At 42.4% G+C, this 22,198-nt stretch overlaps 1 protein-coding gene across 1 annotated transcript in view; it reads right to left on the bottom strand.

The window, feature by feature from the left end:
* Positions 1 to 22,198, bottom strand: part of DNAJA1 (DnaJ heat shock protein family (Hsp40) member A1) — a 122,457-nt gene that overhangs the window by 72,578 nt on the left and 27,681 nt on the right. The window contains exons 2-5 of the mRNA XM_086961691.1: positions 15,435 to 15,575; positions 12,450 to 12,630; positions 11,790 to 11,894; positions 10,218 to 10,445 (exon numbers count right to left, since the gene is read on the bottom strand). Of these exons, the coding sequence (XP_086817817.1) occupies positions 10,218 to 10,445; positions 11,790 to 11,894; positions 12,450 to 12,630; positions 15,435 to 15,566 (646 nt within the window). The 5' untranslated portion in view covers positions 15,567 to 15,575. The remainder of the gene's footprint in view (positions 1 to 10,217; positions 10,446 to 11,789; positions 11,895 to 12,449; positions 12,631 to 15,434; positions 15,576 to 22,198) is intronic.

Raw genomic sequence — 22,198 nt, 5'->3', positions numbered from 1 at the left:
CACCAAATGTGCCATGAATGGATGGGGGGAGGGATGGGGGAGGGATGGGGAGGGGGGGGGTGGAGGGTAGGGGGAATGCAGGAAATCACCCTTGAGGGAAGCCAGGTATGCATACCAAAGGCATCGACTCTCTGAAGCTACCTGCCTTGGAATGCTAATTTACAGGTCATCCTACTCTCAGGGGGTGTGAAACACCCGCTACCAGAGGATGCTTTGTTCCTGACCTGAGAGCATGGGCTCTCACCACTGGCAGCCAGAAACAGGTATGTGGTTGCAGGCTGCTCAAGATCAGTCAGCCAGCACACTAGGGGTTGATAGGTTCTCAGGGTGCACCTCTAAGGTGCCCTCTGGGTGCATGTATTAATAAATCCATCACTGGACTCCGTGTGGGTTTGTTACCAAAGACCTTTGGATTCGGTGAAGCCATCATGTAGCTGATGAACTAGTTTTATATCAGTGTCGAGAACATGCTTTTAAAAATGGCTTCCCTAGTCACCTGCACGGACAGTAATTGCAATGCCCAGCACTGGGGCATATCTGCCAATGCAGAGAGGTCCACACATAGTATAGTGCACCCAGCCTTAGGGCTGTAAGGCCTGCTGGAGGGGTGACTTATCTATACTGCATGCAGTGTTTGTAGGCATGGCACAGGGATGTATAGCATGTCGTGTTTTCACTTATGTCTACACCAAGACACGCAGCCTGATGTAGCCGTCTACATGAGTTAGATGAGAGGTCTGTTAGGGAAGCACAATACATGCAACAGCCCTTAGGGACCCTCTTTGGCACTCCTGCCATAAGTACCTGGTGTACTATTTACTAGGGACTTATGGGGTGCCAAAGGTATTGCCAACTGGGGGAACAATTGTAGTCATAGGGAAATATCTGGTACTGGGAACCTGGTTAGCAAGAACCCAGTGCCCTTCGTCAAAACTGCATCGAAGACCAGGCAACAAGGGGGGGAGATGGGGGGAGATGGGGGGGGATGACCATGTCAAAAAGGGGCACTTTCCTACAGCGGCCTTTTTATCTGTCCCTTTGGTCCTGCAACAATGTTCTCCATTATCTACTGCACATACTCCTACAAAGTTTTCCATTTACTGTAAAGCAAGGTATCCACCCCAAAAATTTGCAATTCGGCATACGATATACAAGAAACTAGCAAAACTATTTGCATACGGGCAAATAGTTAACAAACGTATGCCACTTGCTTTACCGTGCTTGCACAGTAAGAAGTAGAGAAATGAAAACCTATTTTTTAGTCACTCTGCTTCGGCTAGTAGCTTTGTAGATTTGCCTGTAGCACCCTCTACCCAAATAAAGTTCAGACAGGAAGTTGTTTTTCTTCAAAGTCCAAGTTGCAGTTTCAAGTTTGTGGTATGAACTTTGAGCAAGTCTCTACAAACTACAGTGCACAGGCTACGTTTTAGATAAGCATTTCTCTCCTGTAATCTGAACTGGTCTGCACTTGTCCGAGTACATGTACTGAGTATTTACGATGGTGTGAATTTCAATGTCAAAATGCCAATTTCATGCCATTGGGCTGGTGAGAAATGTGTACTTCAACTTAAAACACTCAAAGCTGCAACCATAGTGTTATAGGGAAGTAATGTTTTCAGTTCGCAAAGTTTGGATCACATTCTACATGAATACGCTGGAAAGCAGCATGCTTGCCCTCTAAAGCGATAGTGCTGCAAAGTAGCAGAGAAACACGTAAAGTGTCTTTCAGTTTGATTTGCTTCAGTCTTTCTAGCTTTAATACCCACAGTGTAAACACTTGAATTGATGTGGACTGGACTGCTCTGCATGCATCTACTAACAGAAAGCTCCATAGAAATACTATTATTCCTTGTTTTTAAAGTATGCTGAGCACAATGCATATGATCAGGAGTCTATTTTGTTCAGGCACAGCAAATCTGCATGCATCCAAATTACTAAACTGGCTTAATCTGGTGAGAAAACAACTATGAACATACTAGAGTACCAACTTGATTAGATCAATCCATGAACCCTCCCATCGACCTAAGGGGAAAAGAATCCTTTTGCTTAAAATAACTCACCCACCAGGGGTAGCCCCTGGTGGCATGCTTCATCATAGAGTTCCTTACTGTTCTGTTGCGGAACGGGGCAGCAGTAGAACGTACCCGTATCAAGTAAAACCGTGAGGCGAAATAAAGAAAAGTAAAACATTAAAAGTTCGTCCCTGTGGGAACAAACAAATGCAATCGTGGGCACATCTAGGGCTCATACAGAGCGAAACTAAGCGGCATGCACTCTGGACAGCACACCAAAACACACATAGTAGGTACATACATACTAAGGCACTTAATAGTGTTCCATAGGTACACGGAGAGGCGGGCCTGTTAGCACACACTGGAGTGCGAAAGGAAAAATAGGAAAGCATTTAGCAGGGTCCTCTTGCGAATTAAAGTCTCCACCTTACACACCGCTACAACATTCTTATGACTTGAAAGTCCCCGCCTACTCGTTTAAAATACTTCCATCTGTGCCTGCAGCTTGAGGCAAATGAGCAGCCGTAGCAGTTTAAATACCCTTCCTTCCGACCGCTGCAACTCATAATTAAATGAAACCGACTTCTCTCCCGTGCCTCAGGGCTTTGTGCGAGGAAGACTAGAGCGGATCTGAAACAAAATGAATAGTGGCAGTAGTTCCTGATTCCCGTAACTTCTTAATTGTTATATTGCAACAAGTGCTTGGTGAAATACCTGTGTGGGGTAATCTGTTCCAATATATGTTTATGGACAGAAAATAGGGGCAAATTACCAAATGTTCAACAAGTGATGAAATCAAATATTAAAAGCAGGCATTAAAAACTGACCATGGATAATAGTACTAGAGAATGAATAAAAAGATGTGCATGGGATTTTGTCATTCAATCATAATATATGTTGAAAGTCTTTTAACCCATTGCTGTTTCTCCTCGAGCAGGATTTTACCAGGTCCAGTAGGTGTTCTAACACTACCCAGTTCAAATCAGTCAATTTGTCACACTTTTCAAAGTAATGTGTTGACGATTTGGTCATGCTGCAGCCACATCTGAAGTTAATTCTGTGTTCAAATTTTCTAGTTTTGATTTCTCTACTGGTTATCTTAATATATCGTAGTTTGCACAGACAGGTTATCATGTAGATTAACCAGGAGGTGTTACAATTGCTGAATTGTGAGCAAGACTTGGCTGCTCCTACGCCCATGGGGACCCTGTTCCCACTAGGTATACCACTCGACCCCCATAATATACAACCCTCATCTACCACATGCTGGGCGTGGTGCAAGCTCGGCCAAACGCTGGGCTCCGGCCTCCTGTACTCCCATGCTCGCCCACTATACAAAAACCCATGTCTGCTGCCAACCACCGAGACGGTGGTGCACTGCACTTTGAAAAAACTGAACCTAAGCACCCTTGGGTCCCTTTTTCCAGATGACAAGGCACTCACCATGACTGATATCTCTGCGTATCCGGCACGGACATATATGGACAAATTTATAGCTAACAGAATACTTGAGGCGCTACGGTCGTCCGTCTCTTCATTTGCGTTCCCCGCCCCCCGGAATTTGCGCCACTTACCCTACTCATTACTGACCAAACCGGAGACCACTTGGTAACCAAATTATACCAGCCAAGTATGGCGCTCAAACAGGTCAGGGACAGGGGGTGAGGCAGCAGTGGGAGGAGGCTCTGGGTCTTCCATTGACTAACAAGGATTGGGCTCACTGCCATGAACAGATAAATAGTATCACCGGCACAAACTCCTCCATTTTAAATGTGTGCTTAAGGTGTATATGACTCCACAACAGTTGACAAAATTTGACCCCACTAAATCACCCAACTGCCCCAAATGTCAAACCCCGGATGGCGTCTTCGCTCATATGACCTGGATATGCCCCCAGTTAGCCACTTATTGGATGCAGATCTTCCAGACTATCTGATGTCATTTGCACGCCACTTCTTCCCTATCTGAAATTGGCACTGCTGGGGATGGGTAACAGTATGAAACGGACACTGTAGGCTTGTCGCAATAGCGCCTCTACTGGCGAAGACGGCACTCGCAATTCACTGGGTGACCAAACACAATCCCACAAAGCAGCATGGGAACGTAGCATGTCGTATTGCGAAATGCAAACTGAAATATATGCTACACTCCAACCCCTGTCCTCACGGCCTAAGGACATATGGCACGTGTATCGATGTTACTTGCGTCAGGCACAGCTCTTCTCCCCAGTCCTCTCTCCTGATCACCAACTGCTCCCAGAGGATTCCGCACACAATACACCTATAGGGTCAACTGTTTTGGTGACGCCATAGCGCAACACATACCCCTGCCTAAAACAACTGGGATGTGCACCACTCAGGCACCCCTTCTAGAGTATCTAGAACTACACCAATTAGAACATACAACGTTCCCCCAGCGCAGCAGCCACAACACTTCACACCCCCATAGAGGGCTTTCGCTCTCTCTACCCAGTCCCCCGGGATATATTTGTTGAATTTTCTTTTTGCCTATTGGACATTGGCACCTGAACAAAAATGTATGTGCATATATATATATATATATATATATATATATATATATATATATATATATATATATATATATATATATATATATATATATTTGCTGAATTGTCTCCGACAGGCAGCTGGTCCCCAAATCCATACTCTTGGTAACTTCCGTCATCGGACAGATGCTACAATTCCCACACAGGTGGTGTCCAGTTACTTTAGATAGAGGACCTAGGGTGGGGATGTCCCGTGCTTTCCTGCATAGGGGTCTAGTATGTACTAGTGAGTCCCTCAGACTTGCTGCTCTTTTGTGGGAGAACGAATCAAAAAAGGGCCTTGACTCATTACTCAGAAAGGCTGAGTCCAACAAATACTATTAATCAACACAAGAGCCAAAACTGGAGTCTCAATTATTCAACGGACTAATTTCAACGATGGTTGCTTTGATTAAAGCAAAAAACAACCTGTTTGTCTTATTAAACCATGCAAATTAATTTAATTTTTGCAAACGTTCTTTTTTTCTTTTGTCAGCACATTATTCGTCGTGCATGGAAAATACAAAATACACAATGAAATAAGTTTTATATACAATATATACAAACATATGAATACACCATTTCATACACACTTGGCCATACATTCATGCACAGACCATTCAAAACAAATAACAGTACAAGAAACACTGTGTCCAGGCATCGGGAAATAAATCAGTGAAAAATATTTCTTTTCATATTTTTGCAATGTCGTAATTATCACGAGATCACTCGTGAACCCAAATTGATGCAATAACTGTTCCAACGTGATAATAGTAACCAGATGCGGGACTGAAAAACTGGTCGACGCGTTTCAAACCCCTAGAAATTGGTGGGGTTCTCCTCAGGACCGTGTTGGTTCTCAATCCAATAGTCAAACCGACAACTTGAGGGTTTCCAAAAAGAATAGTATTTCCCAATAGGTATGGTCACAGCAGCCGCTAGCGGGCAGCTTCAGACTCGCTGCTCTGATAGTTTCTTGGGCGACCGCTCCTTTTCGAAGAGGGAGCAAGGCGGTGGTCCTTCTCCTTAGCTGGTGTGCATGGTTCACACGGCTGGAGTCCTCGAATGGAAGTCGAGGACTCCAGAAGCTGCCCGCTAGCGGCTGCTGTGACCATACCTATTGGGAAATACTATTCTTTTTGGAAACCCTCAAGTTGTCGGTTTGACTATTGGATTGAGAACCAACACGGTCCTGAGGAGAACCCCACCAATTTCTAGGGGTTTGAAACGCGTCGACCAGTTTTTCAGTCCCGCATCTGGTTACTATTATCACGTTGGAACAGTTATTGCATCAATTTGGGTTCACGAGTGATCTCGTGATAATTACAACGACATTGCAAAAATATGAAAAGAAATATTTTTCACTGATTTATTTTCCGATGCCTGGACACAGTGTTTCTTGTACTGTTATTTGTTTTGAATGGTCTGTGTATGAATGTATGGCCAAGTGTGTATGAAATGGTGTATTCATATGTTTGTATATATTGTATATAAAACTTATTTCATTGTGTATTTTGTATTTTCCATGCACGACGAATAATGTGCTGACAAAAGAAAAAAAGAACGTTTGCAAAAATTAAATAAATTTGCATGGTTTAATAAGACAAACAGGTTGTTTTTTGCTTTAATCAAAGCAACCATCGTTGAAATTAGTCCGTTGAATAATTGAGACTCCAGTTTTGGCTCTTGTGTTGATTAATAGCTTTTGTGGGAGAACAGCAGTTTCTCAAAGTTCAGGGAGCCGCCGTTCAAGATTTGCCAGTTCTTATTTATTATTTTGCTGACCAAGAATTAACTCTACGCCCACTCACTACCCTACTCCCTTTTCCAAAAAAAAGTGGTCCTGTGCATCTCATGGGTCGTAGAATGCCCAGTTCCACCACATAACAGGAAAGAACTCTAGGATGAAGCGTGCCACCACAAAGCGTACCTCTGGTGGGTACGAGTTATTTGAAGAAAAAGGATTATTTTCCCCTTAGGTCGACGGGAGGGTTTTTAGATTTACCCAATCGAGTTGGGCTCTATTGTTTGTGCAAAGTTCGGTGTCTGAGGAGGGTTAGCTTTTCACACCCCTTAATTCGTTTATGCATAGTAGAGTACCTCAACACCTAGAATGTGAATCTAAGGACTATTATGCCACTTTCTGTTGAAGGCTGGCAACTGAATAGTTTTGTCAGTATGGGAAAGTGACTACCACTGGCAGAAACAGTTTCATCCTAAAACAATCACAAGTGTAGCATGCATCTAGCCAACTCCACATGTTGATGTTATTTCCACTAAAACACAAAGAATCATTCCCTATATTGTGAGTGAGCCATTGAAATGGGGATCGCTTAACAGAGCTGGAGAAACAATAGGCGGGACTATACTTTTAAGCTCTTCCAAGAATACTTAAATGGAATATAGTTAATTACTGGTAACTTAACTTTTCCAACATTGGTATAGGTCACATGCTTGCATCATCCCCATTAAGAGATTAAGTTGGAATCATATGATGGAGGCCTTTTATTACAAAGCTAACCACTATTTTGCCTTGTAAATGTTATTGGTATATTTCACTCCTACATGCACTAGATCAATCTCTGACCGGAAGGAAATCGAGCTGAGAGAATCTTTTCTTCGGGTGCCAGGAACCTAGAGTGTCATGGAGCAAGACATAATACAGCACCTGGAGAGGAAGTCTGTTAACAAGCCCAGAGAAAGGGGGGGAATGTGAGGTGAAAGAGCCCTCTGAACCCAAGACTAGCCAGGCCACATCAGGGTAATTAGTCAACATGGTTCCTTTTAAGGTTGAATCTAGGCTGCAAAAGTTCTATTGTGAACTTATGGTGGGCTTCAGGCCCACCGACTGCTTACCATTGATTGGCTTTATTGTCACTCATTTGTTCACTTCTTACTCAATGGCATTTGTGTCCATCTTGTGCGCTTGTCCATCCCCTGGGGCATAGCCTCTGTATTTCACACTTTTAGGGTACTATCTTTTTTTCTTTTAGCTTAAGCACTCTATTTAAGAGTGCATCAATTTTCCGCAGGCTCTCTCATGTGTTTCTCCCTCTCCAGTCTGCTTCTCCCCAGTCTGTGTTGCTCTGGTGCTTCTTCCTACACTCCAGTGTTCTCTCTCTCTCTCATGTGCGTGTCCTCCAATCTAGGTTGTCTCCAACCTCTACTTTGACCCACTGAGAGTGCCCCAGCATCTATTAGTCTATGATGCCATCAAGAGCCCCGGCTGCTTTTCTAATCCTGCGTTTTCGCTCATTTAATATTCAGAGGTCTTGGGAGCACCTGGCCATTTTTTATGATGAGCGTTTCACTCTTGAGCAGGTGGGAGTAGCCACTCCTCAGTCTGATACAAAGCCCTCATGTAGTTGCGAAATTAGTCACCACTGAGTAGATTCTTAGAAACACTGGCAATCAGGACTCATGCATTGGACCCACTGATTTTTTCCTGCTTCCATGCACACCTGTGAAAAAGAAAATGGGGGCGGGGTGGGAGGTCAATTTAGCTTGTAACCAATTAGAGCATGGCATGCCTTTCTTTCCTTTAATCTGCCACCTATACAGAAACGTTCATAATTTTGTGAGCTAGTTCGTTCTCTCTAGGAAATGTTTACCAGGAGGCGGGACACTTTTTTTTTTTAAAAGAGTCTTTCCGCTGGTCAGAGGTTTCCTACACCATGGGGAGTCATAAGTTCCTTTCAGTAAAGCAACTGTGCTCGTCTCCTACAAATCTCCCTTACTGTGGCTGTCATTGCAAAGCGATTGGTGGTCTTGTTTTGGTGAGTGCCACACAGAGCAATGCTGCAAAACCCACAGAGTCACGAAGACAACTACATAACCCAGTGCCAAGGGAAACTTTCACTTTCCAGTCCTGGGATACTATTTGTAGCAAAGATGTAGTTCACGCAGCAAACCTCTAGTCTTTGAAATACAGAAGATGGACTTGTATAGAAGTTTGTTTTATTATTTTGGTGCAGTAAAGCAGTTTCATTTTTAACTTGGAGTACACAATGTAAGAAGACATCTTAATATAAGGGAAAAGGAGCAGCTCCAGCCCTTACAAAGTGACATCACTTAAAATTATAAAAGTAAAATGCACCAGAATGGACGGCTTTGACATGAATACCAAAAGTAACCTTTATTATTATTTTATTCCAAGCTCTCATACTCTAGCTCACACCCAATTCAGTGTGCTGCAGAGGTGCATGGATCGTATCCTAGAGTAAGAAACAAACTTTGAACAAATATTCATTGTCTCAGAAAAGCCATGACATTTCATAATCTCACAGTAAGCCTATGTAACTTGCATTAAAATATCCACATTTCTTCTCAGATTACAAAAGAAAGGGATACCTTTTGCGTCGCGCACTCACATTGATACCATATACTGACTTATACCATATACTTATTTAGAGGACGCACCCCGCCTATCAATCCTCTGTCTTATCACACGCTACTGTTATGTAAAAATATCGAATTTTATCATATAGCAAGACTTTACTCATCAAACCGTCTCTCAATTAAAAACACTGCATCCAAATACATCCTTATTACACTTAAGGTGATACTATATTTGTTGTAAAACAATAAAAACACTATTAGCATCATATATATTTCTCATCACAGTAATAGATCTGCATGAGTTTAAAAAGTTTTTTTTGCTTCTCACAAAGTGACAAACTGACAATTATAAAAGAACCTTTTTCACAAAACCAAAATTAATCAAAGATTGACAATTGACCAACAATGCCCAAATCACAGTCTTGTGTAGAATACAAAGTGCTTGCACAAGCTTCCTTTCGTTTTTATACCCTGCTGATGCCAAACCCGCTGGGACCTATTTATGAGGACGATATCTTGAATTCCATCCAAGATCTGTAGTGCAATTGTCAAGCTCAATCTTCTTTTTGAGATGCAACTCCTCAAGTCAATCAGGTTTTGACACTACGGTTTTGGAGCTGGCTGAAAATGTTGGTGTCCAGGTGTGAGCTAGGACCAGAATCTTGCCAGTGCACTACAAGTTTGAGTAATAGATGGTCCACCGTCACTTGTCAAACGCGACTTCACAGAGCCCAGTGCACCACAAACAAAGCAGTGTTCGCAATACTCCACACACACCCGCCATTAGTGTCTTCCTTGAATTTTTAGACACACCCTCAAAAGAAACTCAAGAAAGCGATGTGCATCGCAATTTGTGCGCACTGTGCCCGTAGTCAATTCCTTAAGATTGCTGGTCTTTTTGGATTGAAATACCATACACACGAGAGACTCATTGCTATACTTTGGCAACAGACCTTACATAACCAATGGATGCTATTCAAGGGAAATGCTATTTTGTTTCTGAAGAAAGGTGGTTTGTAAGCATTTCTAGACACAAGACTAAAAAGTAACATGTTTGGCAAGAGTTCATCTATCCATTTTCTTGTTGCAGACCTGGGAACAAACCTTTTGCATCAGAAAGTTTGTTTACACAATTATGCATCATAGAACTACAAAAATTGAGGGGAAAAAAACTTTGCATTTGGCACTGGTATTTACACAATGCAAAGTTACCCAGTTGCCTAACAGTGTAGAACTTTGGATCAAACACTACACCAATCAAGTAATTAACACTATGAAGCCCTAGGCAATAAAAATGTACGTCCCTTAAGAAAGTTCTTTACCTTTATCCAAGTGAACTTCTAGTATCTTCTTTTCCCTTACAATTTTCCTTCCATTGCAGCTTTTACATTTGTCTTTTGGATTGATTCGCTCTCCTTGGCCCTGGCATTCCATGCACATGGATTGGATCTGTTGAACCATCCCTGGCCCGATTTGGTGAATTCTTATTTGCATGCCAGTGCCTCTGCATGTAGGACAGCATTCCACCGCTCCTTTTTTGCCACCACGACCTGAAGAGAAAAATAGTATCAGATGAGACTCAAGACCAAAAATGTATCTGCCAAATGGAAAATCAAGCATTGAACCTAATTAAGGAGGCCAAGAAGCAACTTTAAAGTTTGTTACATCCATACATTTAAAATCAGACAAGAAACTAGCAGGATTACCTTCAAATTTAGTGCGTTAGGAATGAGTTGTAAGACACATTAATAGCACAAGAATGACTAGTATTCATTCAACAGTTTGCAAGAAAGCTCAGTGAATTAAATACATACAACCCGATGTGCCCAGTAGGTTATAAATTACTAGCAATGCTTGCATTAAATCTCTAGTTTCCTGGCTATCTTCCTGAAGCATGAGGCCCATACTGTGCTGCTGTACTCTCACTACCACCACTCAATTTTTTTACCCTCGGAAATATGTTTTTTGCTCCGATCACTCGGATGAAATTTCTCTTTCATCAATACTCACTTCAATGGACAAAACTTTTGCCCCTACTTGAAATATTAGTGTTTTTTTGCCACTCCATACATTTGGTTTAAGACTTGTTCTTATCTTTCTCTCTGCAATCACTCAATGTTTTAATCCGCCTTTCCCATCCATGTGGTTTACCACTTTTATTACAGCCCTTGCTTCTAGCATCTGTTCATTCAATAGTTCAAGTAATTTCTACACCAACAAATGCCAGATCCCACACACTGCTCAGCAATTTATAAATTGAGCACATTCATCTGGCTGTTAATTACAAACCACAGAATTAGCAAAAACAGGGGTTATGTACAAAACCACCCATTGAATACACAGTAAGAGGACATGGAGGTAAGTAAACCAAGCATGTAAATATATGGTTTCCACTCAGGTCAAAAATATTGCTTATGGCTATATTAGGGAGCAATCTTAGGCTCCAAGTCATAGCAGAACGGCGTTCAGCCAATCCTAAAAGAACGAGGTCAACAGCAAATGCGTACAATCAGTTCATCATTACACTACTCAGACACAGGGGTACTAATCTTGGGGGAAAGGGGATATCGCAAGAAGGAATGGAGGATTTCCACTGCTGCGTTCTAACATTTTGTACGGCCAACTATTCTGCATCAATTGGATAACAGTTTGTGGAGCCCCCAAAAGTAAAGGCTAAATTAATTGTGTTGCTAAGCAAAAGAAAAAAAACGTGATCCTCTGAATAAAAGCATGCATTTGTGTCACGTTACTGGGATAGGGCCACTAAAAAAAGGCTTTTAAATGGGCTTTAAGAAGCATAGCATTAAAAGAGACTATTTTTAATATAGTCACATTTTGAATGTAGGTTTCCTTGAATCAAATGTAACCAAAATAGAACCATCATCATTACATACCTTCACATTTATCACAAATTGTGTTCTTTTGCAGAGCCAATTTTCTTGTTGCACCATTATACAAATCTTCCAGTGATACAGACAATTGATGAACAACATTCTTTCCTGTTAAAATAAAAAAGTACAGTTCATACAATGTAAAAAATAAAAAATAAAGTTCTCAATCCTGATAAGCTTACTCTCAAATTACCAACTTCAAATATTTGCAAGGAGGGATAGAACGAACATCATCTTGATCTACACTACCCACAGAAAATATCAGCCACTGTGGAAACTGATTGCCATCATTTTTGGCACTACTATAGATCAAAATATTATCACACTACAGTCACCATGCACGTTTAAAGGTTTAAAGTTTATCAAGGGAGTGTTTGCTTGCTTATGGCTGACAGCGTAAACATTCTAGCAAAACTGAACGCTGCTCTGGTACTAGGACTTACATTTTAAAATACCCTTTGATCAGAGAAATACACCAGTGAACTGTATTAAGCTCCTGTTCCAAAGCAACATGGATACAACTGCAAGCTTACCTTCACTACAGATCACCAATTTAGCTTTCGTTGCGTGTATCAAGTAGACTTTTCCCAAGTCCAGCACAGGATGTAAAAATCAACTGGTTTCCAATAAAGTAGTAGTAACAACAAAATTAATTGCAATTACCTCTCCTTTCCCGTTGCATTCGTCCGCCACCTCCGAAGAACATGTCAAAGATGTCCATGGGTGAGCCAAAGCCACCTGTACCCATGCCACCTTCTTTTATGGCCTGTTCCCCGCCTTTGTCATATAAACCTCTTTTCTTTGCATCAGACAGCACTTCATAAGCTTGCGAAATCTGTTTGAACTAAAATGTAAAGCTTAGTTAATCAACGAGAAATGAGAAAAACTAAAATCTTACAATGCTTTATACTTCTACAATTAAACCCTACAATCGGATCATGGGGCACATTTGTTGTTCTTCATTGATAACATACTTTAGATAGTCTGGACGTGCAATAGCACACATAATTACCATTTTGTGTACATGCTGTATCTGGCAAAGTATAGAATAAACACCACTAGACATAGAAACGATAACATGCAGTAAAATCACAATGCAAAAAGTGGGTTCACAGTCACAACAATCTGTTCTGTTGGGAGAAGCACAAATTAGACGCTAAACTGGTTGTAATCCCTGTGACTTTGGACAATGTCCAAACTAGACAGTAGTGACTAGCGTCAGTACACATTGGACTTCAACCCACCCAAGATCTGGATGACACTACTAATGACTTCATTGAGGTGGGGTCCATGAGCTGTTTTGGTGCTAGTCTTTTTGTGGGAAAGGAATTGTGTGACACTGCCAGCTTCCAGGGGTCAAAGCAAGCTGCACTCAGAATCGGGGAGCATTTCTATTTAAAGTCAAGCTCTGATCACCAACAGTAAAATTAGCTTTTTCAAAGAAAAAAATGCAGAACTTACAAGGAGGAAGTGGAATAAAAATGTTTTTTTTTAAAAAAGGTACAAGGCTGAACAGCACATGTTTTCCAAGCAGAACAAAGGCTATTCATCACAATAAGCCTGCTTACTATTTCATAAATAGGGGCCTTCCTGCCACTAATTATGTCAAGTTTACACTTTAAAGTGTCATGTCCTTTAGGTTAGTTCTATCATGTACATAATAATTACATACATTGCGTCCCATCCAGACAACATAGGGGTTTTACACAGGTGAGCTTTTACCCAGTAGCGTACTTTGGTCTCTCCGACATCAGGCTCTTGGGACCATATCTTAATACCTGTACCCGACGTACACAAACATGTCCCCAGGCACAGTAGATTTATTCTGTACAAGGGTTACCACTTTTTTCATTCATGGCCACCAGCCAGCTGTATATGATAATGTTGGTTTAGAAAAGGATTAGCAAATGTTTTTAAAACATATCGATTCTAGAAAATCCCTGGAGTGACCACAAAAGACTCTCACTACCCCTTACTAGAGAGGAGAATTTCCTTCCAAGCGGAGACGAGGCTCTGCCTATTGATCCTTCGACAAGCAGAGATCTGACATCCCTTGCATGGTGCCATCCACGGCGCAGAGACTGGGTCCTTCATTCAGAAGCATCAGGTGAGGGTTAGCACTTGCCTGGGAATTCTTGCCTCCATTAGGACATATCCTAGCACTTACACATACATGCTTCCCCTACACCCCTTTTGTACCGCTTTGTTCGCCATAAGTTGGCAGGGTATGCTCAGATGTGAGTCCCTTGGTCACTTTGCCACTGGATTCAAGCAAGCCAGGCTGAAGACTGCTGAAATGCCAGAAACCGGTCCTCTGAAGCTTGTTTCCGGTCCAGGGAAGGCATGGCTTGGCAGTTCGGGCTGGACTGTTCCCATGAGGCACAGGGTCAGACTGATTTGCATATGGCCATGTCTGAACTGGGGTGGCAGAGTGGGCTAAAGAACGGTGATGGATTAAACCCAGATCTGTTGACTGGGTGTGTATTTTTGATTGGTTCAGATGCTCCGTCCATCACCACCCCCTTTTGTACCACCTACACCTCTAGGCTAGGCACGGTTAGGTAGGCTACACATCGTAGGAGTATGCCAATACTATTGTTTTATGTAATGTGCTTTTATTCATCTCATTAGCACTATGATAGAAATAGATCTACTTTATACGATATTGGTACTAGCGATTACATTAGTCAGCTCCTGTCTGTCGCAGCTCACATGTTTCGCACTAGACTGACGCTTGACCGATAAATAATTATTTAACTGCTCCAATCGTCATTCTATGTATTCTGAGAAAAGCAAGCACGAGTGACTGAGCAAAAGATTCTGTATTTTTTCCACGATACCCGAGGAATCGGGGTTGTCGTGTTCAGTGGTTGCCAGAAACTACATACACCTCTGTAGAATACAGGGGGTGGTAGTGGCACCGTAGAGCTAGCTGGTCTAACGGCTGACTCATCCTGTGGGGGTGCCCAGAGTGTCTGCACACCAAACCCTCAGTTTAGGTAATCAAAAACGTGCAGGTCCTGGGGGGGTCCTAGGAACTACACGACAAAAGTAGGCCCCTTCCAAGCATCCCTGACTGGTATACGATTTTGCAGGAATATATATAAGCACACCTTTCCTTTACAGACTGAAGTACATGGTATTTTCCAGTCAGAGGACAGGTAGTAAGGGGCGGATTAAGGTGAAGAGTGACAATTTAGATGCAACCTTAGTCCCAGTATACTGTGGGTTTGTAGCTTGCCTGCTTAAGAATTCTACGGACTGGGTTCCTACTGCTTCAGAAGGCACTGAATCAAGGCCCAAGTCTTGTCCAAGTGTTTTCATTTCTCCGTGCACACCAATATTATTTATGGGACGGGGTGGGGGAATGCCTGTAAGCAACTCATGTTCAAAGGTGTATGCCAGAGGTGAAAAACTACCACCACGTCTGTGAAATATTTAAGCCGAATATTCAGATACTTTCTTTCCTGCTATACCGGGCAAGATTGAAGAAAAAAAAAAAAAAACAGGAATTTGCGAAGTTACATTTTTAAGGATTGCATTAGGTGTAGGATGCATATTTTACAGAACAAACGTGTAGGGGTGAGTAACATTCATAAATATTGTACACTAAAAGCAAACCACATATTTGAAGCAAATTATAATTACCTTTTCACCTTCGTTGGGATTTTTGTCTGGGTGATATTTTAGTGCCAGCTTTCTGTAAGCCTTTTTGAGTTCCTCTTGGGAGGCGTTGGGTTTCACACCCAGGAGGTCATAATATCCTGTTTCTTTTACCATTTTCACAGCCTAAAACAAAAATAAACAAAAAGGTGAAAAACAGCCCCAATTCTAAATTAATTACCCATATCAGTGGCATTTTTGTACTTTAATATTGGTCAGTGAAGGACACAAATCAATGAGTACATCAAATTAGTTTCTCTGATAATTATTTACGTAGTTTAATTATGTGAAAGAACAAAGCCCTTTAAATCAGGGTACAGCTAGACAGCAGTTCGAACTTACACATTCAAGCAAAGACAGCAAAATGAATATTAAGTCTAGCAAGATTCTAGCAGATTCAGCCATCCTGAAAATGCATACATTTACCCCGTTGAAGATATACAGACTTTGCATTAATCTGAAATGAGTGTGATACCTAGTATTATCCCATTTAGGATGTCCCAGGATACTACTTGTGCACGAGTGTGTTTAGTTACATTGTTGATCTGTGTATTTAAATGTATATTATGGAGCAAATCTAGTGCATGCATCTCACCGATCTTTAATATCCATTAGGTACATATCTATATTTGCATATTATACACCTGCATGTAAAAAGATGGACGGAGGTGGGTGCTGGAAAGATGGACGGAGGTGGGTGCTGGAAAGACAGTGGGTGGGTAAATGGGAGGACGGATGTGGATAGTTGTTGGAAGGACAGTGCGTGGGTGGACCAATGAAGGGAGTTCGGTGTTCGAAGGACAGTGGAAGGGTGAATAGACCGATGGAGGAAGGTGTTTGTTGTAGGACAAGGAGTGGATGGAAGGACAGAGGTGGGTGTTGAAACAAGTTTCGGCATGCTCTCCCCGTGATAACCCCCAACGCCCCGCCCGTATCCAAACTACGACCAAGAGTGTGCTGCCTGGCACAGCTGCTGCTTCCTCCTGGAGAGAGGCGAGAAGTCGTTTTGAGGAAAGCTCCTGTAAAAATACCATGGCACAAATTCAGACAAATAAGTCAATAAAGGCCTTACCACTGATGCAAGGCACATACAGCAATCGACAGACAACAGGAAGCAGAAGTGGGGTGCTACAGCTTATAAAGTAATCAGGAAAAATGCAAACTAGTACCCCATGCCAGGAAGAGCCATCTGTGGCAGGGAAGCTTCAGAGGACTTGCCGCCTTTGTAATGCGACCCCCAGTCTCTCCTGCTATCAGGAGCAGGCCCCCTTCCCGTCTCCCCTCCTTTTTAGCAGGAACACAGGCGGGAAACAATTAGCCAGCCCTACCTCCACCAACCCCACCCCTCAGGTGGGGGAGGCGAGATGAAGCCCACTCTTAGGTGCCTGCCATCGTGCAGATGGCAGGCACTCTCCAATCAGGATTAGGGATTGTGCCCACTCCCCTACGTGGGGTGAGCACACCAAGGGTGTAGGCACCCTAAGGTCAGTAGTCTGAATTTGGATGGCCGGATGGCCCCCAGCGCTCAGAGTGCACCATGGGCTGACCCCACCAGGACTCCCCTATGTCGCCTGCAGCCTCTGCACGGAGCACCCCCCCAAACTGCAAGTGGCCCGGTAAGGTGAAATCTGACCTCAAAAGTCACCCCTGCATCCAGCCACCCAGGACAAGACAAGAGAACCAGAGGTGCACCTACGTCCGGAGCCCTCTAACTTACCTGTCAATGCATCTGCTTTCACCCTTTGCAAGGCTCGATAATGCAGTGGATCCGAGAAAATTGCTTGAATTGAAGATGGAAATAATCCTGGCCAAACCTTTTAATGTCAAAGACATCTTCTGTAGCACTCTCAACGCCTCTTTTTTTAATTTTATCATTTTCACCTTCCTCTCTGGTAACCTTAGCACCTCTCCAACCGTATCTATAGTGAACCCAAGGATATCCAAGGTCTGTGCTGGTATTATAATCAGCTTTACTTGGGATCATTAAAATATCGTCTAAATACACAATCATAAGGAAACCTCTCTTTGAAGTATGCTACTACTACACGCATCAACTTTGTGGAGCATCAAGGTGCTGAAGAGAGGCCAAATGGTAGACATAGAAATTAGTACAATTGGCTTCTCCACCTGTTCTGAAGAAATTGGACAGCTTTCCCTCATTGGTACAGTGAAGTGGGCATCTTTCAAGTCCAACTTCACCAACCAATCTTTGGACTACAACATATCCCTCAGAAGATAAATTCCTTCCATTTTGAAATGTCTGTAAACTAAGGTACAATTTAGACTTCTCAAATTTATCACCAGTCTCCAACATTTGCCTTTCCACCAAAAACAAAGTGATTACAAAAATCAGCAAATGTTCCTCTACCATACATATTGCTTCATTTTCCAACATCTCCTTCACTTCTAAATCCACCATATCTACCTGTTCGACTCAGAACCAATTCCTTTGGTTCCACAATTTGAATTGGCCTTTGAATAAAATTCTATTCCAAATCCTTGAGCAACATCTAAAACCCAAGGATCCCATGTAATCTTCTGCCATGCTTCTAACCGTAAACATCCTCCTACTTTTCATAGGGAAGACCCAGTATTTTTCTGCATTGTCACCTTGAGATCCCGAACCTGACTGACATCTTCCTTTTCCACCCCTCGTCCCGGGGAATCTTCCTCTTTGAAGGAAGAAGCTTGATGAACCTCGAAATCCCCTTCCTGTTCCTCCACTGTAAAAATTGTATTGGGACCTCTGAAAGCCTCGGGCAGCATATGGTCCCAGGCCCTACCAAAATCACCACCAAATACCTTCCTCATGTTTGTTTGCGCCTTTTCCAGCACTCTAAAAGGTAGAAACATGTTTCCCAAGACTTAAATCCTTCTCCAAAAAGTAATCCCTTCTGTTCATCAATAGGGTCATTATTAGCTATATCCCCCAGCATTGAATTTATCTTTATCAAAACTGTTTTCCTCCTGTCTGACAACAATCCAGAGTTAGCATTGCCCAAGAAGACCATCGCTCTCTGGGTCTATCCGCGCAACAATTGCACATCAACCTGCTCTCCATTTATGTATGCCTTTTCCACCAAGTCCGTACTTTTTGCCAATGAAACTAACATATCTAACAAATGGTCATGACACTGTTTCAATGACAGTTCTAATCCTTTCCACGGATCCTTACCCAACTTAAATAAGTAAGAAATTAAATCTGGGTCCAGATTAGGAGTATGGCATATCTTGTCAATCTGAGGCCTTGAGCACTCGCTCTTAAAACACCCCTCACCTCTCTTTCTAAAGGCTTCCTGACCCAATGCCTGATGAACTTAGCCACATGATCCAGTGGCCACTAATCCGCACTTCAAGGGTGCCTTAATTCGTAAGGGCTAAACATTTCCTCTCTTGATAGGTCCTTTAATATTACCCTAGATGTAGAGACTTGATCATTCTCAAGATAGTCGTTCAAGTCATCCTCATGATGCACATCAAATACATACTCATCATACATTTTTTTCACCCCTCGTCTCATTTCTCTCATCTAATTCCATATTATACTCCTCATTGGAGCAATCCTGCGTGCCACCAAGGACACCTTTCTTTTGCGTGCCACCAAAGGCACCACTCTTCTTAATGGAGTTAAATCCATCCTTCACATGTGCTTAGTTTTCCTAGCTCTTTTTGTTGGTCTTTCTTTCCTCCTTTAGTTTGCTTCCTCAGAGAAAGACCAAAAGTCTTCCTCAGTTAATTCCCTGTTAAAAACCTACACTGGATGCGTCACTACCTGAAAACATTCGTCCAATATCTTTACTCCCATACCTTGCTAAAATCGTAGAGTCCTATGTCAACCCCATCTTGACCCAATACCTGGTAGCACATTTGATTCTAGATAGGTCGCAAAACGGTTTCCGCCCCAGATATAGCACCGAATCTGCACTACTTGCAGTCTCAGAGCAGCTATGTTCCGCCTTGGATGAGGGTAGAACCTCTGCACTGATCTTGCTAGATCTTAGCGCGGCCTTTGACACAGTTTCCCATAGGATCCTGTTACATCGGCTAGAGGAGATCAGGGTCAATGGCAAGGTCCGGTCCTTGTTCACGTTCTTACTGGCCGATTGGTCTTTTCAGGTCTCTGCTCCCCCTTTGACCTCCAGTATCCACCCGCTCTGCTGTTGTATTCTACAGGGGTCGGCCCTGGGCCCCACTCTAGTTAATATTTATGTCCACCCTCTGGCCCTCCTGGCCAAAGCCCGGAACATTGCCATTATATCACAAGCTGATGATACCCAGCTGGTGTTCACTTTTTCCAACGACTAAGCAAGATCAGGCGAAATTCCAAGACGACCTTAGGGCCATCTCTAAATGGATGGCTGATGACTGCTTGCAACTGAATTCCACCAAGTCAGGTGCTCCTAGAGGGCAGACACCCATCTTTGGGGCAATCAATGGTGGCTCGCGGCCCTTGGAACCCACCCCCCCCACCCCCAACCAAAACCCGTTGTTAAGAATCTAGGAGTCGTGGTGGACGGCTCCCTTTCGTTTGAGGGGCACGCTAAGACAGTGGTGGGTACTTGCTTTGGTCTCTTACGTGGCCTGAAACCAATTTTGGGATTTTTATTTTTTTATTTTTTTTACACACCCACGACAGATAATTGTCCAATCTGTTGTGCTGTCTTGACTAGATTACTGCAATGGGTTACTACTTGACGTTAATAAAGCTGTAACCTAAAGACTTCAACAGGCACAAGAAACAGCTGCCCGCACACTCTTTGCACTAAGAATTGCCATGCCTCAGACCTTCTTTCCTGGCTCCGCTGGTTACCTATACAGCAGAGATTCTATTTTAAGACTATGTATTACACATAAGATCCTGTTTGGCCTGGGTCTGCGAGGTATGCTCACTGTATGTCCCGGGGGCCCTCGTTCAGGGCACTGGCACCAGCACCTGCCCTTTGGAACTCCATTCCACTTGCTGCCCCCAGCACGCAATGCCACTGGGTTATCAGGAAAATGACTAAGACTTGGCTTTTCTTCAACCTTTAGCTTCCTCGCCGGTCTGCTTCTGTCAGCCTTAGCGTTGGGACGCCCTGTTGCTGGGGCCGCCATGAACTCTACAAGAGCTTATAACAACATCTATTCTTCTTCCTTTTCTTGTCCATTACAATCTCAACCAACTCTTATTGAGATTATCATCTCAGAATGGATCAGTCTCCTTATAATCTCCTCATTAACTCTACTCTCAACTACCTGCTGACTAACACTAGCTTCCTCTGTAGCCATTATTTAATAAAAAGAAATTATCACAAACTAAAGCACTTCCTAAATTATCCAAGTAACTGCTCTCCTAAGCTTTTCCTCTGGTCTCGGACAGGTGATCAGTGGTTAGTTTTAATTTTTTTTTATTAATAAGCTATCGCGTTCATGCTCTCGTATTTACTTTACTTTCAATATTTTTAAACCAATCTAAGGGAACCATTCTCACGCGAGAGTTCGGTGGCCAATCCTCTTCAACATAGATGCTGTGACCTCACTGTACAGTCACGCCATTCCTGGAGCAATCCTTTAGCTCTCCTAAACGTCAGTGCCTTTACTAAGACACCTCGCGAGGTCAAAAAAGAGACAATCGAGCTTCCTGCCGCTGCACGCGTACTCAGTCTGCACGAGACCGTCTAATTCACCGGGAAACTGACATGGTAACCCGCGATCAGTTTCCAAACTAATTACGCCTCCTCAATCAGTCTGTTAAAAAAACTCGTTATACACCACAGATTTCTGACCCATCTAGCTATTTAAGACTCCTCGAATACACGCAGCATGTTAAGCATTTTGATAACTAATAAATAACCAGATATTACGCTACTAAAAATCAGAAGCTTGTCTAATACACTAACATTCTATCAACCTAGAATTCCATTATATATCCTACATTTAAAACCAACCGTTAAATTGAAGCCTTAAATAAACATGTACTTATCTGATCAGGAGCAGCGCTTAAAAGAGGCTGAGTGTTCTATGCAGAGACTTTATTGACTTTATAATTCCAGTTCTTGATTGTTATGGTTGAAATTCTATAAAGGGGCTGCTCAGGAGTGGCAAATAAAAGATTATGCATAATGGTAACCTCCGGTCTTGTAATGAAATCCTCTAACTTCAGTCACAGAACAAGACGTAAAACGTAAGAAGACAACCTGACTTTTGACCTTGGTCTCTGAAAACAAAGCAAATGTGACAAGATAATATTTAAAGGCATCTTCATTGCTCACAAAGTGAAAAAGCAACAAAGATACCTTGAAATCTTATCTTCTCACCGTTGCTGGCTGTCAGAGACAGAGGTCAAAAGTCAGTTTGTCTTCCTACATTTAATTTTCTGTGACTGAAGTTATAGGATTTTGTAAAGTGAACTGTGTGACAATTGAACTGTGCAAAGCATGTGAAATGAAAGTCTGTAAGATGTCTGGCTTTTTTCTAACAATGAAATAGTTATTTGAACTGTTCAAACATTTAAAATATATTTCACTAGTTATGAAGACCCATTTTGTAATTCTGTGGTGAAAAAATTATTATAGGATCAAAACACTTTACTTGGTAATTTTAAATATTTTTGCTGAAACCAAATTTCCAAACATTGTTTGTGCACTATTAGTAAAACTACATTTTATTGGGAACATTTTGTGGCCATTTTAATGGAAAATATGCTATCTGTAAATGACAGTGCACTACCACATCATGCTTTAGCAATATATTTATGCTGCCCAGATGAC

The sequence above is a fragment of the Lissotriton vulgaris genome, chromosome 3_1 (assembly GCF_964263255.1).
Source record: "Lissotriton vulgaris chromosome 3_1, aLisVul1.2, whole genome shotgun sequence".
In the NCBI taxonomy this organism is placed as follows: domain Eukaryota; kingdom Metazoa; phylum Chordata; class Amphibia; order Caudata; family Salamandridae; genus Lissotriton; species Lissotriton vulgaris.
Note: the sequence above shows the minus strand (reverse complement) of the source record. Positions and strands in the feature narration are given on the sequence as shown.